At 36.1% G+C, this 22,328-nt stretch overlaps 1 protein-coding gene across 1 annotated transcript in view; it reads right to left on the reverse strand.

Annotated features, from left to right (window-relative positions):
- Window positions 1-22,328, reverse strand: part of LOC106132378 (CUGBP Elav-like family member 4) — a 467,880-nt gene that overhangs the window by 7,287 nt on the left and 438,265 nt on the right. Inside the window, exons 5-11 of the mRNA XM_060947645.1 lie at window positions 8,681-8,839; window positions 8,242-8,356; window positions 6,428-6,604; window positions 5,825-5,917; window positions 2,539-2,616; window positions 1,041-1,217; window positions 35-201 (exon numbers count right to left, since the gene is read on the reverse strand). Coding sequence (XP_060803628.1) covers window positions 74-201; window positions 1,041-1,217; window positions 2,539-2,616; window positions 5,825-5,917; window positions 6,428-6,604; window positions 8,242-8,356; window positions 8,681-8,839 — 927 coding nt within the window. The 3' untranslated portion in view covers window positions 35-73. The remainder of the gene's footprint in view (window positions 1-34; window positions 202-1,040; window positions 1,218-2,538; window positions 2,617-5,824; window positions 5,918-6,427; window positions 6,605-8,241; window positions 8,357-8,680; window positions 8,840-22,328) is intronic.

The following is a 22,328-nucleotide window of genomic DNA, read 5'->3' on the forward strand; positions in this document are numbered from 1 at the left end:
TATGTATATATGTATGTATGTACGTGATACTTACGTAAGACGCGTAGTGAACGCGCAGGGACGGCGTCTATGGTTAGTAAGGCCGGTTGGCGTCCTTGGGCCGCTTCAGCTGGACCTTCAGCCGCTTCATGCCGATCTGGAAGCCGTTCATCGCCTGGATCGCGGCCTGGGCCGATGTCGGGTTGTCGAACGATACAAAGCCTGAAATTCAATTAAGTCGCATCGTATAAAACAGCTCTAGGACTGCAAACTAGTTAGTAATATTAGCTGGGAAAATGTATTTAATTTAATTCAAGTCAAACTTTATGATCAGAATTATTTGAAAGTAGATGGCAGAACTGTAGAACAATAAGGCTCTAATAACTTATCGAAACATTTGCTCTAGTTGGTGGCAACTCCAAAGAACAAAGACGTTTTTTTAAAGGGGTGATTTTGAATTCCGCATCAAAAAGTCTTGCGCTAGGTGGTAGAAGTAACACCAAAGAGGTTTAAAAACTTATCGGAACCCAGCTTTGGTAAATGAAGAATTTGTTTCAGATGACGTTACCAAATAGGAATCATTTGCAGGAGCCCATCGTTGGAAGGTAGGTGTTAGAATTTACGCTAAAAGTCTCAATAACTCTGTTTGGTAGCGTGGTCAATGAAGGCTTTACTGCTGATGACGTTTTCAAAGAGCAGAAACATCTGCATCAGCTCAGCATCACCGAACCCTTGCAGTTCATCGTAGTACTTGCACCAAAGAGGCTATATAACTTACCAAAACATTTGCTTTGGTTGGCAGCGCGCTCAACGAAGACTGCCGCTGACGACGTTTCCAAAGGGCTCATGAGTTTAAAAGCACTGAATTCTATAATAGATGATAGAACTCATACCAAGGAGGCTCAATAACTTAAAGAAATATATGTTTTGGTTAAAGGCACGGACAATGAAAACTTTACTACTGACGACGCTACCAAAGAAGAGAAACATTAGCATGAGCTCATATTAAATTAAACTCTTGAAGTAGTTAGTAGAACTTACGCCAAAGAAGCTTCACTTACCAAAACATTTGCTCTGGTTGGTAGCGCGGTCTATGAAGACTTTGCTGCTGATCACGTTGCCAAAGGGCAGAAACATCTGCATCAGTTCAGCATCACCGAACTCCTGGGGCAGGTGGTAGATGAAAAGGTTGCAGCCCTCGGGGCCGGAGATCGAGCAGCCTGGGAACATCAGAAAATCTTTAAAGAACTCACAAATCTGCCCTTTAACACCACGATTCAGTTGTTTAAACAATTTAGAACCTATTGTTTTGTTGGGATTGTGGACCTTGAATTGAAGACATTTTTTTTACTTAATTTATATTTCGTAAAGTTATATCTTCATAACATTAATGATTTTAATTTATAAAAATAAACGGAGTTGTAACTACATAATAATAATTTAAGGTTTTAAAGATGATTTTGTCCTAAAAATCTTTCACTCGAACGCAGCAAGTGAAATATACATTTCACCATGATACCACAGGGCATTGTATTTAAATAGCAAAACGTTTAAAAAAAAATTAAAAAAACCTTTATTTAAAGTTAATCTCTTCTATTCTTCCACTGCCTCGATCTAGATTTTGGTATTAAAAACTATAATTCTGTAATAACATACAACAAGAAAATAAATACAGACAAACAGTACATAGACGAACATTAAACAGGAAACATGGTGCAACAGATGGACATACACATCGAAGAGACAGACCGTAGAATGAAGCTGAGATGATATCGTTCATGGGTGTGTCACTGTACATGTAATACACATTTATACATTTACTACCTACACATGTAATGCAATGTTATTATCTACATTGCCGCTTTCCAGGTTCTACTGTATTGTAAAAAATAATTAATAATTATGGAAATATTTTCACAATCAGTTCATGAGAGTCTAATTTTTTTATATTAAGGTAGTGATACATATTTTTGATCATTATTTCAAAGTAACTGGTAACAGTTTATGGTTTTCTGAAATTTATGTTACAAAGAATAATTTAGTGTATCATTCAAATAAGATAAGGTATTAAATGTTTGTGTTTATGTTGTTTGGTATGAGAAATGATACAAAAATGAGAACTGGAAAGCGGGTGAGGTATGCACAGAAACATTTATGTTGTTTACAAATAAACCAGGTTTAAGATAGAGGGTAGAAGAGGGTTCAACGGCTCTGGAACGACGATCAGTTTTATGTTAGAGAAGCGAAAATATTATAAAAAAAATAAAGGCAATGTTTATTGTCAATATAGGTTAGGTGGGTATTGATATTATGTCGCATTTTTTAAACCGACTTCAAAAAAAGGAGAAGCACAGCCTCAGTGCGAGTCCGAAACTGCATAGAAATATTAATATATCTTTTTATTAAAATTATTGACTATACATGAAGCATCGCAAAAGATTAGCTTTCCGGTCTACATATTAACCAATCACGATTTAATATTAAAAACTTTTATGTGTTCATTCTTCGCTTCCCCCACACTCCGCTGACCTAAGAGTTTGGTCCCAGAGCCCCACTTACCTTCTCTCTGCGCTGGGGCTATAGTGGACATCGGTGGTGGTATCGGCTGCGGGAACTGCCCGTATACCGCCGGGTAGGCTGTTGAACATTAATTGGCACGTTTTCACAAGGAACACCTAGTCATTGCACACTTGCATGCAAACGTATTACATTGATATGAAGCTACACATAAGATAATAAGTAGTGTTTTAAATTAAGTAATTTTTATCTATGTAGTATTTATTATATTCATACATATATTTTAAACTAGCTGTGCCCGCGACTTCGTCCGCGTGGAATAGTTATTTTGTGCATCATTGAAGCCCTCAAGGAGGAATAATTTTCCCCGTTTTTTTTCACATTTTTCATTATTTCTTCGCTCCTAATAGTTGCAGCGTGATAATAAGTAGCCTAAAGCCTTTTTCGATAAATGGTCTATTAGACACAAAAAGAATTTTTAAACTCGAACCAGTACCTAATTCCTGAGATTGGCGCGTTCAAACAAACAAACAAATTCTTCAGCTTTATAATATTAGTATAGATTATGCAAAAAAATTGATGTACCTACGTGAGTGCGTGTTTAAGGATGCTATTCAATCACGAAAATTCTACTGGATGGATTTTGATGAAACTTACGTACACGGGAAGAATAATGCCTGGAATAGAACATAGTTTATTTTTCTTACAAAAGCAAAGTCCCGGGGGCGCAGCTGTTAAAAAATAAATAAATTCTAAAGACAAAAAAAGGAAATTATAATAATGGAAAGTTAAAGTATCTCTTTGTATACAACATTTGCTGTCTTGCCCATTGGAGACATCACAAATAAACTGTCACAGCTGGTGACCCGCGGAAAGCGACGTAGAGCTGTCCGTGTGAGAAGCAATTCGTCCTGAGGTCGACTCCGGCTGCTCCAAGCGTTTGACCTTGCAATTTGTTAATGGTCATCGCGAAACATATAGCCACTGGAAACTGAACACGCTTAAATTGAAATGGAAAGTTGTTGGGAATGAGGGGAATGCGTGGTATAAAAACAATTGCACCAGCTGCACAACCAGTAAGAATTTTAGCTTCTATAATATTGTTATGAAGCGAAAATGTATTGTGAGGGCAATGTTAAAATATTAAGGGTTTTGAAAAAATCTCTAAGTGAATCTATTTCTTTTAAGCCGTAGATAGCTCGAATTGCCCTTTTTTTTTGTAAACTATAATAATACTTTTAATTCTCATGTGGCGCCATCTCGTATCGGGTAGTCAAAAAATAAATATCTAAACCACGGGAACTAAATCAATGGTGAAACGGTAAGTACTGGCGTTACTACATTGTGTGTTATTCCTGCTAATCTTGAGCGATGCATTGTCGCCGATGCGGGGCGCGTCAAACTACCTACATAAAAAAAATCTTCTCAAAGATGTTGTGCAACGGTAAGTACTGGCGAAACTAAATCAATGAAAAAAAGAATTTCTAATAAATTGAAAATTTTGCCAACGGCTACAATCGTGTTATTTCTTAAATTCTCATGAGGCGCCATCTCGTATCGGGTGGGAAAAAAAATAAATATCTAAACCACGGGAACTTAATCAAAGAACAAAGCATAATGAATTAAATCAATAAAATGCTATTTTTTTAATCATCATTATAAATATGATAATTAATTAATTATAGCTTTTTATATCGATTCATAAATGACGAAGTTCCATACAAACTTGCACCCCCTATTTCATCCCCTTGGGATAGAATTTCAGGATAAAAAGTAGCCTATATTCTAATCCAGGTTAATAGCTATATCTGTGCCGAATTTCGTTCAAATCCGTTGGGTAGATTTTGCGTGATGCGCGTACAAACATACAGACAGACAGACGGACAGACAGACAGACAGACAGACAAAAATTCTAAAAAAAATTGTTTTGGCTTCTATTGACCCTAAAAAGGCCCCTTATAATTTTTTTTCTTAAATATCTTCAATGTACAGACAAAGTTCAGTTACAGTTTTATTATATGTATGGATAAATGACATGAGAAACTTGGTCATATTTCTCGAGGGTTATTGTAGTAATTGGAAAGTTGCATCAATTAAAGTTCATATTTAACAAAATGGATTTCGTACTGAGGGTCAACATAATAAACTATGCCTAAATGAGGTGTATTTAATTTTCTATTCAAATTCATAACAGTAACAAAACGCTGTCAAAGTAAATAATGTGTCGTCAATGTTTTGTTTGCGAGTAATATAATATAGTCATTATGTATAAATATCAATAAGGTTTAAGGTACAACAGACATCGAACATAAACTACCATGACTGTGAATAAATCAAAACCAAACAGCGTGAATAGCATTGAGCTTATTTGTACGATGTCAGATAACAATTGATTGATATTTTTTTATAAAATATTCAGGAAATAACATTGAATGTGGCCTAAACTAATAGTATTTCTATTTGAATCCGATATCGTAGCGGGACCAATATATTTGGTTTGACCACGGAAGCACATATGTCAGTGTCACTTAAAAAATCAGAAAGGAAAATTGACCTTATAATTTTTTGTAACTCTCCGTCTTTTTTTATATTAACCTTAAGTATAAATGACAGGAAAATCGATAAAAAACAATTCTATTTTTAATAGGCACAATATTAATTAGAACGTCTTGTTCTGCTCTTAATGAAAAAAGGTAATTTTTTCATTATGATGTAAGTAATTATATTTGAGAGTTTGGCTCCCAGGTAATTTCATGGGTTCATTAACCACAGAATATCAACTTTGTTACCTGACAATATTTTTTAACAAGGTATTTTCTATGAATTCTACGTCATAATCATACACTTAATTAAAAATATAGACATTATAATAAAGACATTGCGGTTTTACAATAAGTAACTACCAACTTAACAACGTAACGTGATTACGTGACTAGCAATAAGTATTTGTTGCCAAACGTTTCGTACATTTTTATTATAATAAATAAGTACAACGATATATTATTATATAGTGTCTTACACTCATATTTGGCAACAAATTACGACAATAAAATATTATACAAATACGGGTTTAGCACGAGATCTTATTTTATTTTTCTTTTATTTTTATTCAAGACCTCATGATAACCGAGCAAGCCACGAGTTCTACGTAAGCAATCCACAGATAATCAAGACAAAATGTATTTTTTTTAATATAATCTGACATCCATTTGTGATGTCTTTTTTTTAAACATAGAATGACGTAACAATCTGTGGGGGCTAAGAACTTGTAGCTATGAAGCGTGGAAAAGCGGTATTTGGAAGGTGGGTCAGAGCGTGCGCCACTCACCGACTCCGGGGAAGGGCTGCATGCCCGGGTACGCCGCGTGCTGGAGGGCTGCTGCCTCCCCGTTTGGCAGGCCCTGTGCGGTCACTGGCACCGCTGGAAGTAAAACAATATTATATTTAATATCTCCTCCTGGTGTTAGACCCAATTGTGTTCTATCTGTAAGAGAAGTCTGGGATCCGACAGTGACTATGATCCCGGATTGACCAGGTCAGGTTTTTAAACGAAGCGTGTCCCATATATTCTGCGCGACATTTCGGAGTAAGCTAGTCCTAATGGCTCTTTAGTTGCTTGAATGTGCAGGTTTCCTCACGATATATTTCTTAGCATAAGAACATCGGAAAAGAATTAAACTTATGTCCGGTAGTATATTTTTATTATTTTTGTCTAACTGGAATAGAGTACCTAATAATCAAAATGACAATTGCTTCAATATTTGAATATGGAAGTAACCTAATTTAATGCTTCCTTTTTTACATGATTACTCCATTTTATCGCTTAATATTAAAATATGGAATCTAAAGTCTCTGTTTTAGGTATTTAAATATGGAACTCTAATCTTTAAACTAAATGTTTTATTCGCTAATTTGAAAATGGAATACTCACGTCCAGTAAACGTCTGGTGGATGCCATTGGTGTAGACCGCCTCTTGCGGCGGGGGCTGCCCGTTGGCGGTTTGCGCGGCCATGTTGAAGCCGGGCATGGTGGGGGACGGCAGCGACGGCAGCGCGCCGTTCAGCGGCTGCGCACCTCCAGTGCCTATCGCCAGACCAGTGTAGTTATCTGTGAACGCGTCTATAAACGTTTTTATTTAAGAAATGTTGATATAAGACTAAGAAAAATCTTAAATTATTCACATACACATCTTAATGTAAGTAAAATTTATATATTTTATTATATTAAATTATGACATTTTTAAACATTCGTAACGATGCGCCTGATTCTCTACGGCTCTACGCGCTCGTAGCTACGGCGTAGCAGGTCTACGAAAGGCGTAGATCGGTTACGCTGTAGCTAGTTGTTAGCAACTTCTACGTATCAGAAGACATCCTTTAATCAACTTTATTTTATAAATAAATAAGATATGATATAGCTCCAAAACATTTTTTATATATAAATTTTCTATTCTCGCACAAACAGCTCAGTAAGTTAATAAAGTCCTCCGTACGAAACTCTACACGTTAAATTATTATTAGGTTTTTATTGGCCGCCGTCGGAGCAGCTGGGACGCGATAAAATGAGTGTTACGATAGAAACGCAATTTATCGTCGATACGACCGCGTTTACGAATGCAATTGTAAGCGGAGGAAGATGTATTGTGATCGAAAAAGGAAGATGTGAGAAGTCGTGTGGTTTCCTGCTGAGAAGAATCACTCTTTATGTTATGAAGTAATTATGACTATTGGTTATATATATTTTTTATATGTGTGTTTATCAATTTCGGAATACAATCCATAAGCTCTAAAATATGGCTTTTAGGTTGTAATCGAGAACATGCATAGATGATAGGGATAATTGTTATAAGAACTTGCAAGACGGATTAAACTAAAGATAATAGGTAAGAATGAAGATTTAACCAAATGCCATAAGGTATTGACGAGTGAGAAACTAGGTCCATAACTGAAGTACCTAATGTTAAGGGTTACGACCATTTCCAAAATGATTGACCTTTTCCAAACTAGCCTGGTGCATTAAATGTACTTGTACGTACATGTTACCTATTATTTCCTCATTCATTTGTTTTCTTTACTTTAAATTTAAAAAAAAGACAATAATTATTATTTTCCGTATTTTGTAATAGTCTATTCATGGACATATCGTCTATTGATATGCCCGGGAACGGGTTTTGGCGGGAGAACAACATAACATCAACTTCTCCAAAGGGCCTCTACGTGTTTGATTAATATCCCCACGCAAGCCTCTCAAAAATCCGGGGTGTTATAGACCACATTATATGTAATAACGTGGTTAAAAACCCAGAACTGTCATAATATAGAATCATTATTCGAATTTATAGTATAAATATACATTTTCACACCTATATAACCTTATTATACTATGTATCTTCATAATATATTCACTATCACACTCTGTTATCATCTGAAGAAAGAAAGAAAGAAAGAAAGAAAAATATTTTATTTGATATCACAAACTTAACTATACTAAGTAACAGATTTTACAATTTGGATATATAAATAATATTAATTTTTACATCTGGATAAGATTATTTCTTTAGATTGTAATTAAGTTATGTTTTAGTATAAGTAACTTACGATCTGTACCCTTGGAAGAGCGGAGTCTCCTAACACAGGTATTACATACTTAACAGGAGAGTTCAAACACTTTTGTTATTTACCATATTGTAAGTTAAAGAATAAATATTTTTTCATTTTTCATTTTCATTATAATAAAACACTTACCGGAGGTGGGGGGTACGACGGAGTTAGCCATGCCGTTGAGCGCGTGCGACGCCAGGGCCGTCATCGGACTGATATAGCCCTGCGCAGTGGCAGCCACCATAAGCGCGGCTTGTTGCTAGAAATAGGATATAGTTTTGGTCAAGGGCGATCGGTGATTTTTATGGCGCTACAAGTGTTACAATTTATCATCAAATCTGGTAAATAGTGGTGGATCTTTATAGAAGAATTTAGGTCAGCAGTGGTAGGTTACGACATGAAGCGACTGCTTTTGACTTCCCAGACCGTGTAATTAGATCTTAAGTAATTCCTGCTTGGACCTGATGATCCATCGTAATCTTCTCTGATACTTCGATACATATCGTAACGGCAAAATCGTTGTAGCGCCTAGATAAACCATTGCATAGTTTTTTAAGCATGAAACAAATGACTGACTGACTACCTGCTCCGTGATGACTTGTGCGTAGGTGCCGTAAGCTCCGAACTGGTTGAACACGAACGGGTTGAGCAGGCTCATGTTGCCGGCCATCTGCTGCATGCGCCGGAGTTGCCGCTCCTTCTCCGTGTCCGCGAACTTCACCACCAAGCTGGAGGACGCGCCCTGAAACAATCATTTAAGCTTATTGCATTTTAAAATGAATATAATTATAGGTGGACTTAAAGTGCCGTGTGGTTTGCGGCACCAATAGTAAAATGAATAGGACCAGTCTATCTCTTTACCATGAATGGTAAAGAGAATCTCTTTACCGTAAAAGGCGACTAAGGCTCATAAACTTAGGATTCTTCTTTTAGGCGACGGGCTAGCAACCTGTCACTATATGAATCTCAATTTTATCATTAAGCCAAAAAGCTGAACGTGGCCTGTCAGTTTTTTCAAGACTGTTGGTTCGGTCTAACCCACAAGGGATATATACGTGATTGTATGTATGTATGGGCTTAAATACATATGGTACTTTCTGTTAGTCGAATTATATTTTCGCTGAGCCACATGGACAACTGAGCGGATATACATATATCACGTCTATATCCCCTACAGTCAAAACAGAGCCGACCGCCTTCTTTCCCTTGATTGTCTTTTACAATCTTGAATCCGAAAGAGAAGCAGCTGGCTCACACTTCACTGCCTGACCAACTCTGAACAATAACAAGAAGAATATAAAACAATTAACGACAATGCTTTTTACCTAATAAACCTTTGTGAAACAGTCCAATTGTATGGCATTTGGAAAAAAATACCAATACAAAAAGAAACAACATCACACAAACACAGCATCATTTATTTACAAGAACTTTAGCAGCAGTATCTTTTATTTTGGTAAACTCTATTCTAATTGAATTTAACAAATTAAAGTATTGCAGCAATAAATTCTAAACGAGTAGTTGGTTTTCTAATTAAATTGAGTATACCTGGAAAGTAATAAGCATTTCCGAGTAAATTCTAGTTCACAAACAAATTTCACTTTGAAAGCTCCAGTCGAAATCCCATACGCGTATAGGATTCCGTTACATTGTAATAGAATTCCTAAGAGCGGAATAATTTAATACCGAGCTGTACCAGCGCCAACGATACGCTCGTAACAGGGAAAAGCCACTTAAACTCCGAAGACTGTTACAATTCACCACAAACTACATAGCAACAAAACTCGGCAATGGAACTAAACGGTGTATGCGAACGGCATTCATTATGTATTTACAGGCAAGAGGCAAAAATGACGAGGCACATAGGCCGGCCGGCGAGCAACAGGTCGCAGCCCGCAGTGCAACAAGTTATTTGGGCTCGCATCCAAAAATGCATCGGCCGAGACGCAGGCCTGCAAACGCTCTTGCGGAAAACTGGCTTCCTTCCCAATTCGAAGTAATAGTTCCGCCATTACGCTCCCACTTTCGCTAATTGAGTCGAATGTTGAACTGAGTGTTAAGTAGGCGTTAATTGCGGCCTGCTACCGCGCTTTGTATGGTTGCACCGCGCGCGTGATTATGCATATTATTTCACTCGAATTATTCCCCTGATAACGCATTTATTCATGCCACGATTGCAATGTTTGCGTCGTGAAATTGGTAAGTTTCAGTAAACACGGCGGTTTCGCCACTCGAAACATTTACATATTTCAATTTATTCCGCTTTTCGATTTGTTTGGAGATATGAAGTTCGAATGATGACAGGTGATGAATAAATTAGTTGAATGGGATTTTATGTGTACCTATGTTGTAATTGAAAGCGGTAGTCAAATGCGTAAAAGGTTCCAAAATTACTGTAAATGATAATTAAAGAAGACTCGGGTTAAGTCATAGACGGAGAGAGAAATAGAAAAGTAATGTTACTATATTAACTAAATTATGGGTATTTAGTTAAATTATGGGTTTTCTATGTTACAGTTGATGCCAACGCTACAACTTAAAATCCAGTAGTCTGAATGTGCAGGTTTTCTCACAATGTTTTTCCTTATCGTAAGAGATTCGGTTAGTCTTGAATCTAATGTGCATAAATTCGAAAACAGTCATTGGTACATGGCCGCGGTGGGATTTGAACCTATGCCTTTATACGCAACACGCATTTTAACCGGACACCTTACCGATTCGACTATCGACGCTCTACATACAAATATGCAAGACGCATCAAATATATACCTTGACAATAATCAATCATCTACTGATGATCTGATAAATAGCTAGATTCACCAACCAACAAAGTTAGACCGGTCCATTTGCAGATTAGCCGTAAAGATTGCTTCCAACATGCGCCGGGTTTACGCGCCATAACCCACCATGCTCGTCCATGACACTTAAGAGCATGTACTCCGTGCTCCGGAATGTTAATAAACTCACGTTTGCGAAAATCCAATGTACTTGTATAAAGAGTTATCGCATGAAATTTGGGTCATAATATATTTCTTTATTGGCAGTAAATTTTATATGTGCGTGAAAGAAAGTTTCTGCAAAGAATGTTTATAATCAAAGATGACAAAGAATCGTTGACTAGTTGCGTAATTTTAGATTTAGACATAAAATAACTAATAAAAATGTGTTTTGTTAACATTCGTTTGTATCTGTGTTTACTGACTGTTAAAATATTGCAAGTCTTCGCGATTGGTCAAATTAGCTATTAGTCCAATTTACGCTGTTGGTATAAAATGGCCATTATTTACTTTCGACTTAAACTTACGTCGGTCACTTTACACAAGGTTACACAATGACTTTGTCTCCGAGCAATCTACATATATGCCGCATAACCACAAAAAATTAATCGAAATTCTATGCGAAAGATAATTTTTATTTGAACATTGCCTTGTTCAAAATCTTCTTTTAAAAGCCAACCGTTGAAAACACTAATAAAAAGCTATCCGCTGATTTAACCATAATATAAAAGCGAAAATATTGCTGTTCAATTAATCGTTTCACAATAGGTAGTTTTATCGTGGGCTAAGAGTGAGCACTTGTGTCAGCTAGAGCCCGGGGCGGCTTTCCGTAAGGCTATCCGGCCGCCACGCGCACGCTATAGCCTTTGAAGATGAGAGCCTTTTGCTTTGTTTCAATAAACCTTTGGTAAATTACCACTCACATTTATATAATTACAGTAAGAAATAAAATACTTTTATAAGTAACGCAATTTTGTATAGTTTTTTTTAACGCAATATTATATAGTTGTTTTACGTATTCTATGGAGATTTAAAATAAAACTTTTGCGTTTTAGTGTTTGTTTGTGTTTTAGTGACTGAAATAGTCCTAAAATTCCCAGAACAACCGAAAATAATTGTCTTAATCTAGTAATAAAATATCACTTTCAAATAACAATAAATAAATAAATACCCTTTTCATTATGTCTCCTGTCACGGGTCTGCTGGAAGAGATTTCTTCAGAAATAAGCAGAATCTATGTTCCTATTTTTTATTTTGTTTTTTTTGTGTACATGTAATGTAATTGGTAAATAAATAATATGGAATATGTTGAGATTTTTTGATAAGATTCAAGTGAATAAACAAGCAATGTTAATTTTACGTACCTACCATTAGGAGCACGCAAACTATTCATCGGACGATGATGTGATTTATTTGATAACTGTTATTATGTAGTCAAGTGTTTACAAGTACTAATATAAATTATTGATACATAATAAAAGTGATTTCCGTACCTTGAACGAAATCCTAAAATATATAATTGTTTTGTTTGTAGTTTATTCAAGTATCACGCAAAAACTAATTACCTACTGGTTCTAAAAAGCACTATAAAATTTGGCACAACTTTAACATCTGGGCAGGCCTAGACGAGCGTATCTATATCAAATAAGAGACGTTCTTGCAAAAGGTCAGGTCAATGTATCCGAAACTGACGAGCCTGCCTTAAAGAAGTATTTAGGGATCGTGGCAAGTAAAATAAGGTTGTCTCTGCCTACCCCTCCGGGAAAGAGTCGTGATTCTATGTATGTATGTATTGCTTTGTTTACTACACAGGTCTTAAGAAAATAAACATTTTGTTTAAGATTTTCATGATGTTCAAGAGTCATATGAAATGACTTTCATTTTGTGGTTAGTTAAACACACCGTCTTTCAGTCTAGCAAACAGAATAATTAAGGAAATGTCTCACATCGTTATCTGTCAAGTATATAATGCAATATTATATGAAGGGATGTATGTGTGGGTGTATAGTTGCGTTAATATATTCGAACCCCCATTGCTCTAACGACAACCTCTTGGAATAAATCACGGAGAGTCTAGAAGAGAGTCCCGAAATTTATAAGTAAATAATCCATACTTGTATTATAAAGACGAGAGTAAGTTTGTTTTTTGTTTGCTTACAAATACTTCTGAATTGATCTCTATGAATTTTGCATATAAGCGGAGCAAGGAAAAATACGAAAGTTAAGACATTACCACATTATTAAATGAAATGAATTGAATACTTCTTTTGAAAAAACAGAGAGACCTTAAAATATCGCTCCATGTCTTCGTGGGGATTTAACAAATAATAGGTAAAGAAAGAAGATTTTGGCAAACAAAATTCACAACATAAATATTGCTCCTCTTCTGTACTCTCAATATTCTGCAACCCGAGAAGGTTTCGCGTAAGCTTGCGTTTATTACAATACTTTATTACGCAATCGCAGGGTCGCGTCGTGTCGCAGGCTCCGAGCCGGGCTGGGGGACCATTCGTTACAATGTTTCGTCCAATTAACGGGATATTATTAGTCTCTTAATTGTTGTTGCACAACTCTACTGTCGAGCAATATCTGTTAATTTACGTGTTCGTTGAACTGAGAGAACTCTTGCCTTGGGATTTACAACTGGCAACTGTAGCGGAATGGATAGGAATATAATTCATAGTAATAATTCATAATATTAGCCACAGGTTAATTATTTGAAGGCGGTAGTTGGTGAGTGTGTTAAGTTTTCGTTCGAGAAAGAGGATTATAATTATAAAAATTTGTTGTTTTTAAGTATAACTCACCTAAGCTAGATAGCTTAATTACGATAAGATTATCGTAGATTAAATATAAACAGCTGAGAAGTTACGAGAAAAGAGGTAAAGTTTGAAATGGTTATATATTAGATAATTGAAGGCTTTTTGTGCTTCCAGTATGCCGATCACATCATGTGTTCTACCCATTGTTTGTAAGTGAGATTCCTCATTTTAATGGATCCGTCAGATTTGAACGCGAATAAGCTAACTGAGCCCACACAGATCGGGATCAACTGTAACTAACGGCCCCAGGACTTCCTGCCAAACTGGCACTTAATGGCCTTACTAGGGCTGACACGAATTAGATACTTAGTACTAATTATTATAAAAGGATTAATATTTTTGTTCGTATTGTCATATACCGCTGAATCAATTTTGACAAACATTTAACTAGATATCAGAAGTTACACATGCCACTATTGTTTAGACAGTATTACGGGCGCCAAAGACCGGATAATTTGTGTCTATATCTGTACAAGTATATACAAATGAAAGGTTAATAATATTGGTTGTTTTTAAATAGTAATGGACCGATTTTGGCGGACATTGTTATACATACATCCTCTTTCGGGTTTGATAAAGAGATTTCTTTAAAATAAGCACCACCGTTGCATGCGCTACAGTTTCTCGTAGATATTCATCATTTCAACATTTTCAGTGTACATGAATTGGTAAATACGACTCAATTCCGTGTTTCTCATAACACGCCACTTCATTCATCAAACGAGTAATCAATAATTGATTGTCTATGCTGCAATCGGGAATTAATTAAACGTAAATCAATTAATCTTTCGGGCAGCCCTAGTGGCGGAAGTGGAGGGGGGTGGGGCGGAAGCGGCGGCGGGGGGAGGGCACACAGCCATGCACAATGGCGCCGGTGCTCTGATGAGTCCACTGGATGACACTGTGATGATGACATGGCTATGATTTTATTACTGTGTACGATGCAGAAATTAAGGAGCTATGAGAGAAGCTTCAAATCACATCAAAAATGTTTTATTTTCCTTACAGTCGTATGTATGTTGCAGAGATCGTGGCAAGTGGAAAGATGTAGTCTCTGCCTACCCCTACAGGAAAGAGGCGTGATTTTATGTATGTATATTGGTACAATCATATGTATATTGGTGTTTTGAAGAGATAAACAATATGTAATCTGCGGCCTGTTTGAGTAGTGGTAATGTTTTCTGCCTTTGAATCACAGTTCCCGGGTTCGATCCGTCCATGATGAAAAATGAACTTTTATGATTGGCTCTGGGTCTGACGTGTGATTTTTGCAATTGAAATTTCCAAATTTTATGAAATAAATTATATAATACAGTTTGAACTTAGTAATAAAATGGTAATTCTAAACTAAAATTAATAAAAACGTGATAAAAACGTAAAAATACAACAATATGAAAAAGAAATAAATGCCATATTTGATGTTAATAACCTATTCAAATGTAACTCATTTATAACATACAGTCACACCAAAAGTAAGGAACTTACCTAATGCTTAAGTGAATAAATAAATTAATCAGAATGTGTGAATTCTGTTCTCGGCTCAATTATAAACTACGTACTATTCCGATTTAAATTAAATACAAAGTCACCTTGTACGACATTGGTTACAGTTGTACTTGTCAATACCAAGTAACGATGCCCGTATTAAATAGACGAATATTAAATTACATATTCCCTAATTCGCATAGACAGGAACAACAATGTTCCACACTTACTATTCCAGGAACGCAAAACCCTCTTCGCTTGATAGCAGAATCACTTAGCTCAAAATGAAATAGAATTCGCAGTGGTTCGGTTCAATATGGCTGAACTAAAATGTGACACAATTGAAATTTGAAATTCAATGTCCGCGACACCCACAATACGGTGCTGCCATCTACAGTTGGCTACGTTTGACCTCTATTTTCATAATGTCACGTCTTTAGCGTTTGCTGGGTAGACAGTGTCAATAGTTTAGACAGGACTCAAGTGTAAAGTAGGGTAGGTAAGAAGTCAAATACAAAAATGATTTAAGTTTGAAACCTCGTCTGAAACTGAACTTTTTCTGGGATGTACCTTGTTCTTCTCGGTCAGTAGGTACTCCTAAAATTATGTCTGTCTATGAAATTTCACGATGAGAGGAAAATAAATAAACACTTGATATTCTTTTCCATTTATTATACAAGTAACGAATTTTTGACGAATTTAAAGCTAGTTAATTTAAAAAAAAAAACAATTTTCATGTAAAAAAATTGTACGAATTGACTTTTTAAGATAATGACTTACATGTTTGAGGGGCTAATTCAGTTGTTCAAATGAAGTAATCATTAAAAATTATAACTAATTATTAACTAACGGCTATACTCTATCAGAGAATTGTCCTGCCTTATCTGCCGCGTCTCAGTTGACTGTCAAGAGCTTCTCAAACTACCCTTTTAAACCTTATGTCACGGCAATAGGTGGTAAATTACAATGAATGTGTAGGCATTGCCTTCGACTGTACTATGACTCTATGATTTAGCGCCTTCCGACGTGGCTCTCACTTAAATGTATAGCTCCCGAAATTGTGGATTAAAGCGAGTAGACGTGAGCACATTTATTTGGGGCCGAGTTTACTTTTACTTGGATGTCGAGGCGCGGGAAGAAAATATACTTAACTTCTTTTTAGTAATCAAAAGACCTTTTTGCACTTGATTATGTTATGTTAAGTTAAATAAGTGTTTGACGATATATAAATGTAACGCTAGTGCTTTATGTGTGAGTATTTAAAATTAATATTTTGTGACATGAACAGTTTTAGTCCGGCCTTGTTTTTGTAGAAAATCTAATACGAAACCAACTCTATTCCTTATGATAAGTAATTAAAAATTACTATGCCCACCACTGGGACAAATATATAAAATAAAATAAAACTTTATTTCACGTTACCCTAAACCGTAATGATTATCAAAATGTCATTCTGAGAAGGGGTAACATCTGCGTTAAAAGTAAATCGCCTTAAAGCCGGTCATCAATTTTGCGCGTTATAAACATCCCTACTTAAAGTTATAACGCCGATTAATCATAGCACGACCGCAGAATCGGGTTTCACTTAATTGAAACACAAATAGCTAGGTGTGATCCGAGTAATGGCGAGATTTAACTAGTTCGAACTGGTTCAAACCACTTTAGATCTCAAATAAAGGGCGTGAAAATTAAAGTTAAGAGCAAGGTTCTGATCAGTATTTTAGTAAATTAAAATTTCTTATTTTGTATTAATTTTAGGTACTAACGCGAAAAGATGGTTGCACTAAGAATGTTAAATCTTGAAGGCACAAAAATATACCTAGTATTTATCTTTATTCGTGAAGATTTTTTTAAATAATTATGAATAGGAAAGAAGATAATGGTCACAGTACACTTCGGGCTCCTCCTCAGAGCCGGAACCTAACCGGAACTAGCTCCAGGAGAGTGATAATTTCCTCCTAATATCAATTGCGATTGTGTTGTAATTGAAACTGCTTACAAAATTTTCGGACCGCAAACTTGTCTACTGGACCTGCCCTACGTTAATTATCTTAAAATTAGTCTCTCCAAATTTGGCGCCACCTACGTCCCAACTTTACTCCGAAACCGTGGTCGAAACACTGGGTCACTCTTGTTTTATTATCGCTATTGGTCGGGTCTAATTCCCTCATATAAACGGTGGTGGAAGTGCCGACGGCTCGCAAGCCATTGTGCCGTAAGAGGGTTGGGTATAAAAGCGGCCTTACGTCTAACTTAATTGGAATCTTTTAAAGTTTACTCAGCCAATAAAGGAGGCCGGGGATTGCTCAACTATATCGCCTCGCAGGATTCGCCGGAATGAACTTGTTGGCAACAGATGTTCGACATGGCACGCTCTTGTTTGTGTCTTAGGGATTAAGTTTAATCGCTCATTTGCATGACGCTAACTTTGGGAATCGTAGTTTTGAGAGCAATTTTCACTTATATATCTTGGGTTACTAATCATGTTTTTGGGAATAGAAAGAAAATAATTTATTGTGACAATCACATCAGTAGAAATACACAAAAGAGTACTTAATCTAATATGTGAATGTCATAAGAGGTCCCGAACGAGATTTTTTTAAGAACATTAATTTTTTTTCTGAAACGACCTTGGTGCATTACGATGTCGCGGTTTCTTTAAGATTTCCTTGTGTTTCGCTTATGGGTGACGAATATCTATTCACCACCAATAAGCCTTTATGAAATATTAAAAAAAATCTTAATCAATAGCTATAATAATAAAAATATTCGTAAGCCCACTTTCCACTCAATATGATTCAACAAACGCCTTGAGTGTATAAATAAAATATAAGGCCTCATCGAATTCAACCCACTTATTTATTTTGGAGTTCCGTAGGTACTGTAATAACGTTCTCTTGTATTATTCATCGTCCAATTATTGTAAAAGGAGTTTTTTGTTCAGGTAAGGGCGCTTGTTTGGTCTAACAATCGGCGACCGTGTTTTCATTACTGAATATTAGATCAAACGAGACGAAGCTATTTAGCGTTCGAGTATCTAAGAGTATTGGTCGACTCGCTTTGTTTTCAATTACTTTTGTTTCAAGGTCCTCGTATCGAAAACAATGAGAAACAAAGTCACTTTTGTGTGAAATTTTCAATCGATTTGATAATTTATTGCCTTTGTGAATGTTTCAAATGAAGGTACAATTGGTACGAGTACAATTCCGATCACAAGTACAAATAAGGCGTTCTAAAAAGTACTTAGGTAGGATTAAATTTAATAGTGTTTTGTCAAATAATAGGACCAGTTTATCTCTCTCGTAAATGTCGTAAAAGGTGATTAGGCACCTTTATCTAGTGCAGCTTTTACCATGATCCAATATGGGTAAGATTCCCTTGCAAACTGTACGAAAGTCAGATGGGATCCGCTTTGTGTAAAAACCTGACACAATCCAGGATTAGGCAAAGATGTATTCTTGTTTCAAATCGCAGGTATAGGTTTCTTTTAAGTCGCGAGGGTCATCAATATCTATGTCTTCTCACTAATTTCAGTAATCGCTGCATCCCACCCAAAGTTCTCTGTCAGACCCAATGGTTGACTGGTAGATTATGTTTCAACATTAAGTCCGCTAATTGTGCTATACATTTGTATTTTGTGCAATAAAGTTTAAAAAAATAAATCGCCGACTATGTAAAATATACCATAATTCCGAGTCTATATCTCGGTTCAGTAACCCGGCACGAGTTGGATTACGAAGGCTTCTTTTTTCAGCGAACACGTAATAAGCAGAATTAATCCAGCGCTGTTACAGCCAGCTCGGGGATTATTTATAGGCTTTAATGAATCATAACAAGTAATTCTTGTTCAATTTATAGATAAAAATCGCGATAAAGAAATTTAGAAAACGTTAAAACAATTAGTTTTACATGAAGTTCAAGTAGAAAAAGAATAGAAAAGATCTAAAATTTATATTAAAATAGTTTTTTCGAACGTAGTCGTCCGCCATCATTGTCATTTGACACAATTCCCACAAAGGAATTACTTTTTTCAGAATTAAAGGTAGGTACTCTATGCCCTTTACAGTAATGTGTGTGAAATTTCATGAAGATTGGTCTGGCAGATTGCTTGACAGGAATAATTTTGGCTAGTTCTTTTTGCTTTGATCGTCTCCTACATATCTATAAAAAGAGGTAGAACAAGTATCTACTTTGCTGAACATAAATCATAACATACCATAATTGAGTTATGATGAACATCACTGGATTTCACAAACCGAATTCGTAATAATCGTTGATTCAATTATATCCGCTGCTGCAATGGTCATTTCAAAGCCGATTAGAGGCGAAATTGAAGGTGGCACGTGTAAATCACTGCAGATTTAGCGATGCATCTATAAATATGTGCAGTGAATTCCCTAAAACCATTCGTGCCTAGTATTGGATTAATATACCAATTATTCTAATATAAATGCAAAAGTCAGTTAAATCACAGAATTTTTCTCCATGAGGTTTTGCACACATATAGTTTGGAGTGTGGAATAACATAAAAAGGGTATTTTTCACGTGGGCGACGTTGCTGGTGTACTGAAGTAGGTAATAAAAGAGGCTTTGCATCAAAATTCTAAAATTATTTATCTTGTTTTAAAAGTTTGTATTAAATTAAGTTTCTTTTAGTACTGCATATCCATCTTTTTTTGAAGCCAACAACCCTTTTATAAATATAAGATAAATTTTTAACACAGACTGTCTATAAAACTGAAATACTGGCGGCAGGTGATCGAGAGATTACAGCTTTTTATGTAAATCCATCTTGGAAAATCCCTCATTTGTTAAGATTATACCGCTAAGGAGTTGTTTTTATAAACAACTAATTAAACAATTTTAGGGGAAAATAATAATTCCCGTAAAAGGTGTAAGCAGCTTTTTAAAATTTCTTTGTTGTTAAGTAATTTTACATTAAACAGAGGATACGGTAACTATGTTTATCTGCACATCATAAACTACAAGCTATAAGGGCATAAACCACAGAGTATGAATGTTGCATATTTGATTACTATAAATAAATTTACCTCCTCCACCACATTCCCACCTCTACGTTATGGACCACGGTCGTACAGCTACGAACGACAGCAAATAACATTCCGAATAATATTGTCGATGCGTATTTGTATAGAAAAGCGGTAATATAACAGGAGCGTCTATATTCGGAGCGTAAAAGTCGTCGCAAAAAAGAGATATAAGGAGCGCATTACTTCCAGTAGGCCGCAATCAGGGTAAAAGTGTAATCTCACTCGTCGATTGTACAAAAATATGGTGGATACCCGACTTGATGTATCACGCTTCGAGAACCGTCGATTTCCACTATTTGTGACTGATGGACGGTGACCGGTGTTGAAATTGTCATGTACGCGATTGGATGCCTTTGTGAAAAAAAGTCTATTTGGGATCTTATTAAAAATACGTACATACATATATAGCTATAAGTCTTGAATAAACTGAAAGAATTCAGATTTATGGCTAAGTGCATAATTTTGTGTTGACGATTATTGATGCTTTTTTTTTAATTTCAGTAAACTATACCATTGAGTAAGTATATCAGCGTTACTTACATCATCGTTATACAACTGAGCCAAACCGGCCGACTAATGTAATATAAGGTTTTACTCGTATCAAAGAACTTCAATCTGTAGTGTTATTTATTGCACCCAAACAACACGTCGACGCCTCTATTTATAGCTAATGTATTTCCCGAGCTCAGTCATTAGGAGCCCGTCACCGCTTCAGGTTCTGTGTACTTTAAGCTTTACCGTTTCTTTTCAGACGTAAGCCGGCAAATTGGATCCGTCGGACCAATCAATAACAGTCCGTGTTCCGCGGCTCGCAACACTTTTCTATATTCCAGCAGAAATTCCTCTCTGAAACCTGCGAGCGTCCGCCGTCTCCGGCAAATTGAGTTCCTCCTTCATTAGCCCCTGAAACTCTCTAGGCGGGATTTAAAAAAACTTTTTCATAAGGAGTTTAAGGCGAGTCAAGTTTTCCATCAACAAAATTAAGGTACGTGCCTAATATCAAAACTTTGGCGTAATGGATTTGGAATTTTACATTTATTACCTTGAAGTACGCCGGGGTAATCAATTTGTGTTAAGCACGACGTCGCAGGGTCGCTGTTATTGTACTTACAATGGCGGTTTATTATGAGGCTGATTTTTGAATGAGGTGTTCTGAGGGCGCTGAAGAGGGTTGGGACGTCGGGACGTGTGATCGACGGCGCAGCCCGCGTCATCGCAACTAATTTTGATCGAAGGTTTCTATAGATTTAGTATAATGTACACGTGTGGCGATGGTGAGCTATTGTGTTTATTTACAATGCATGTCAGTCAGCAGCTTGTTTTGGTCTTAAGGTCTTTTGAAATAATAGACGTAAGTATAATTATAAGCAGACATAATTATTTCTTGATAACATACTAGGATATGCTCTAGAAACAAACAAAAATAGACTAAACTCTATATTGTTAATAATAGTTTGCCGAAATTATTTAATTGAATGAACACTACATATATATCTGGTATGTTATATATATCTGATTGTATAGTTAATTTATTGTGTAAGTATCATTTAGCTAAGATCATAATTCATTTTGCACACACCCATATACATACATATAATCAAGGCTATATCCCTTGCTAGGTAGACGGAGCGAACAGTCTTGAAGAGACTGATAGGCCACGTTTAGTTTAGTTAAGTATGTAAATAAATTGGATAAAAATTATGTCAAGCATCAAGCGAACTAACTTTAAGCTGGTACTTCACAGATTGCACGTATTCGTATTTAAATCACAAAGAAACCGCACAATAAATTCAAATTAAAAACAATGTAGCCGTCGAATGCATTTAGCGGGACATTATCAAGTCTAAAGCTGGGTAAACGAGCGGCCATTATTCAGGAGCGCCGCTGAAAAACTAAAACGAATCAAACAGCATTAAACGCTTAAGTTTCGCCGTCCGCGCCGCCGCAAGAACTCACTTTTAGCTCATTAATTTTCATCTTTCGTGGTAAGTACCGACATAATTTATCCTTGAACGCTCCCATACTCAGATAAACCGCCACGCCGGGCAGCAGACAGACAGAAGTGCACAGTTTTTATTAAATGTTCTCGTCAAAGC

Source organism: Amyelois transitella, chromosome 14 (genome assembly GCF_032362555.1).
Source record: "Amyelois transitella isolate CPQ chromosome 14, ilAmyTran1.1, whole genome shotgun sequence".
In the NCBI taxonomy this organism is placed as follows: domain Eukaryota; kingdom Metazoa; phylum Arthropoda; class Insecta; order Lepidoptera; family Pyralidae; genus Amyelois; species Amyelois transitella.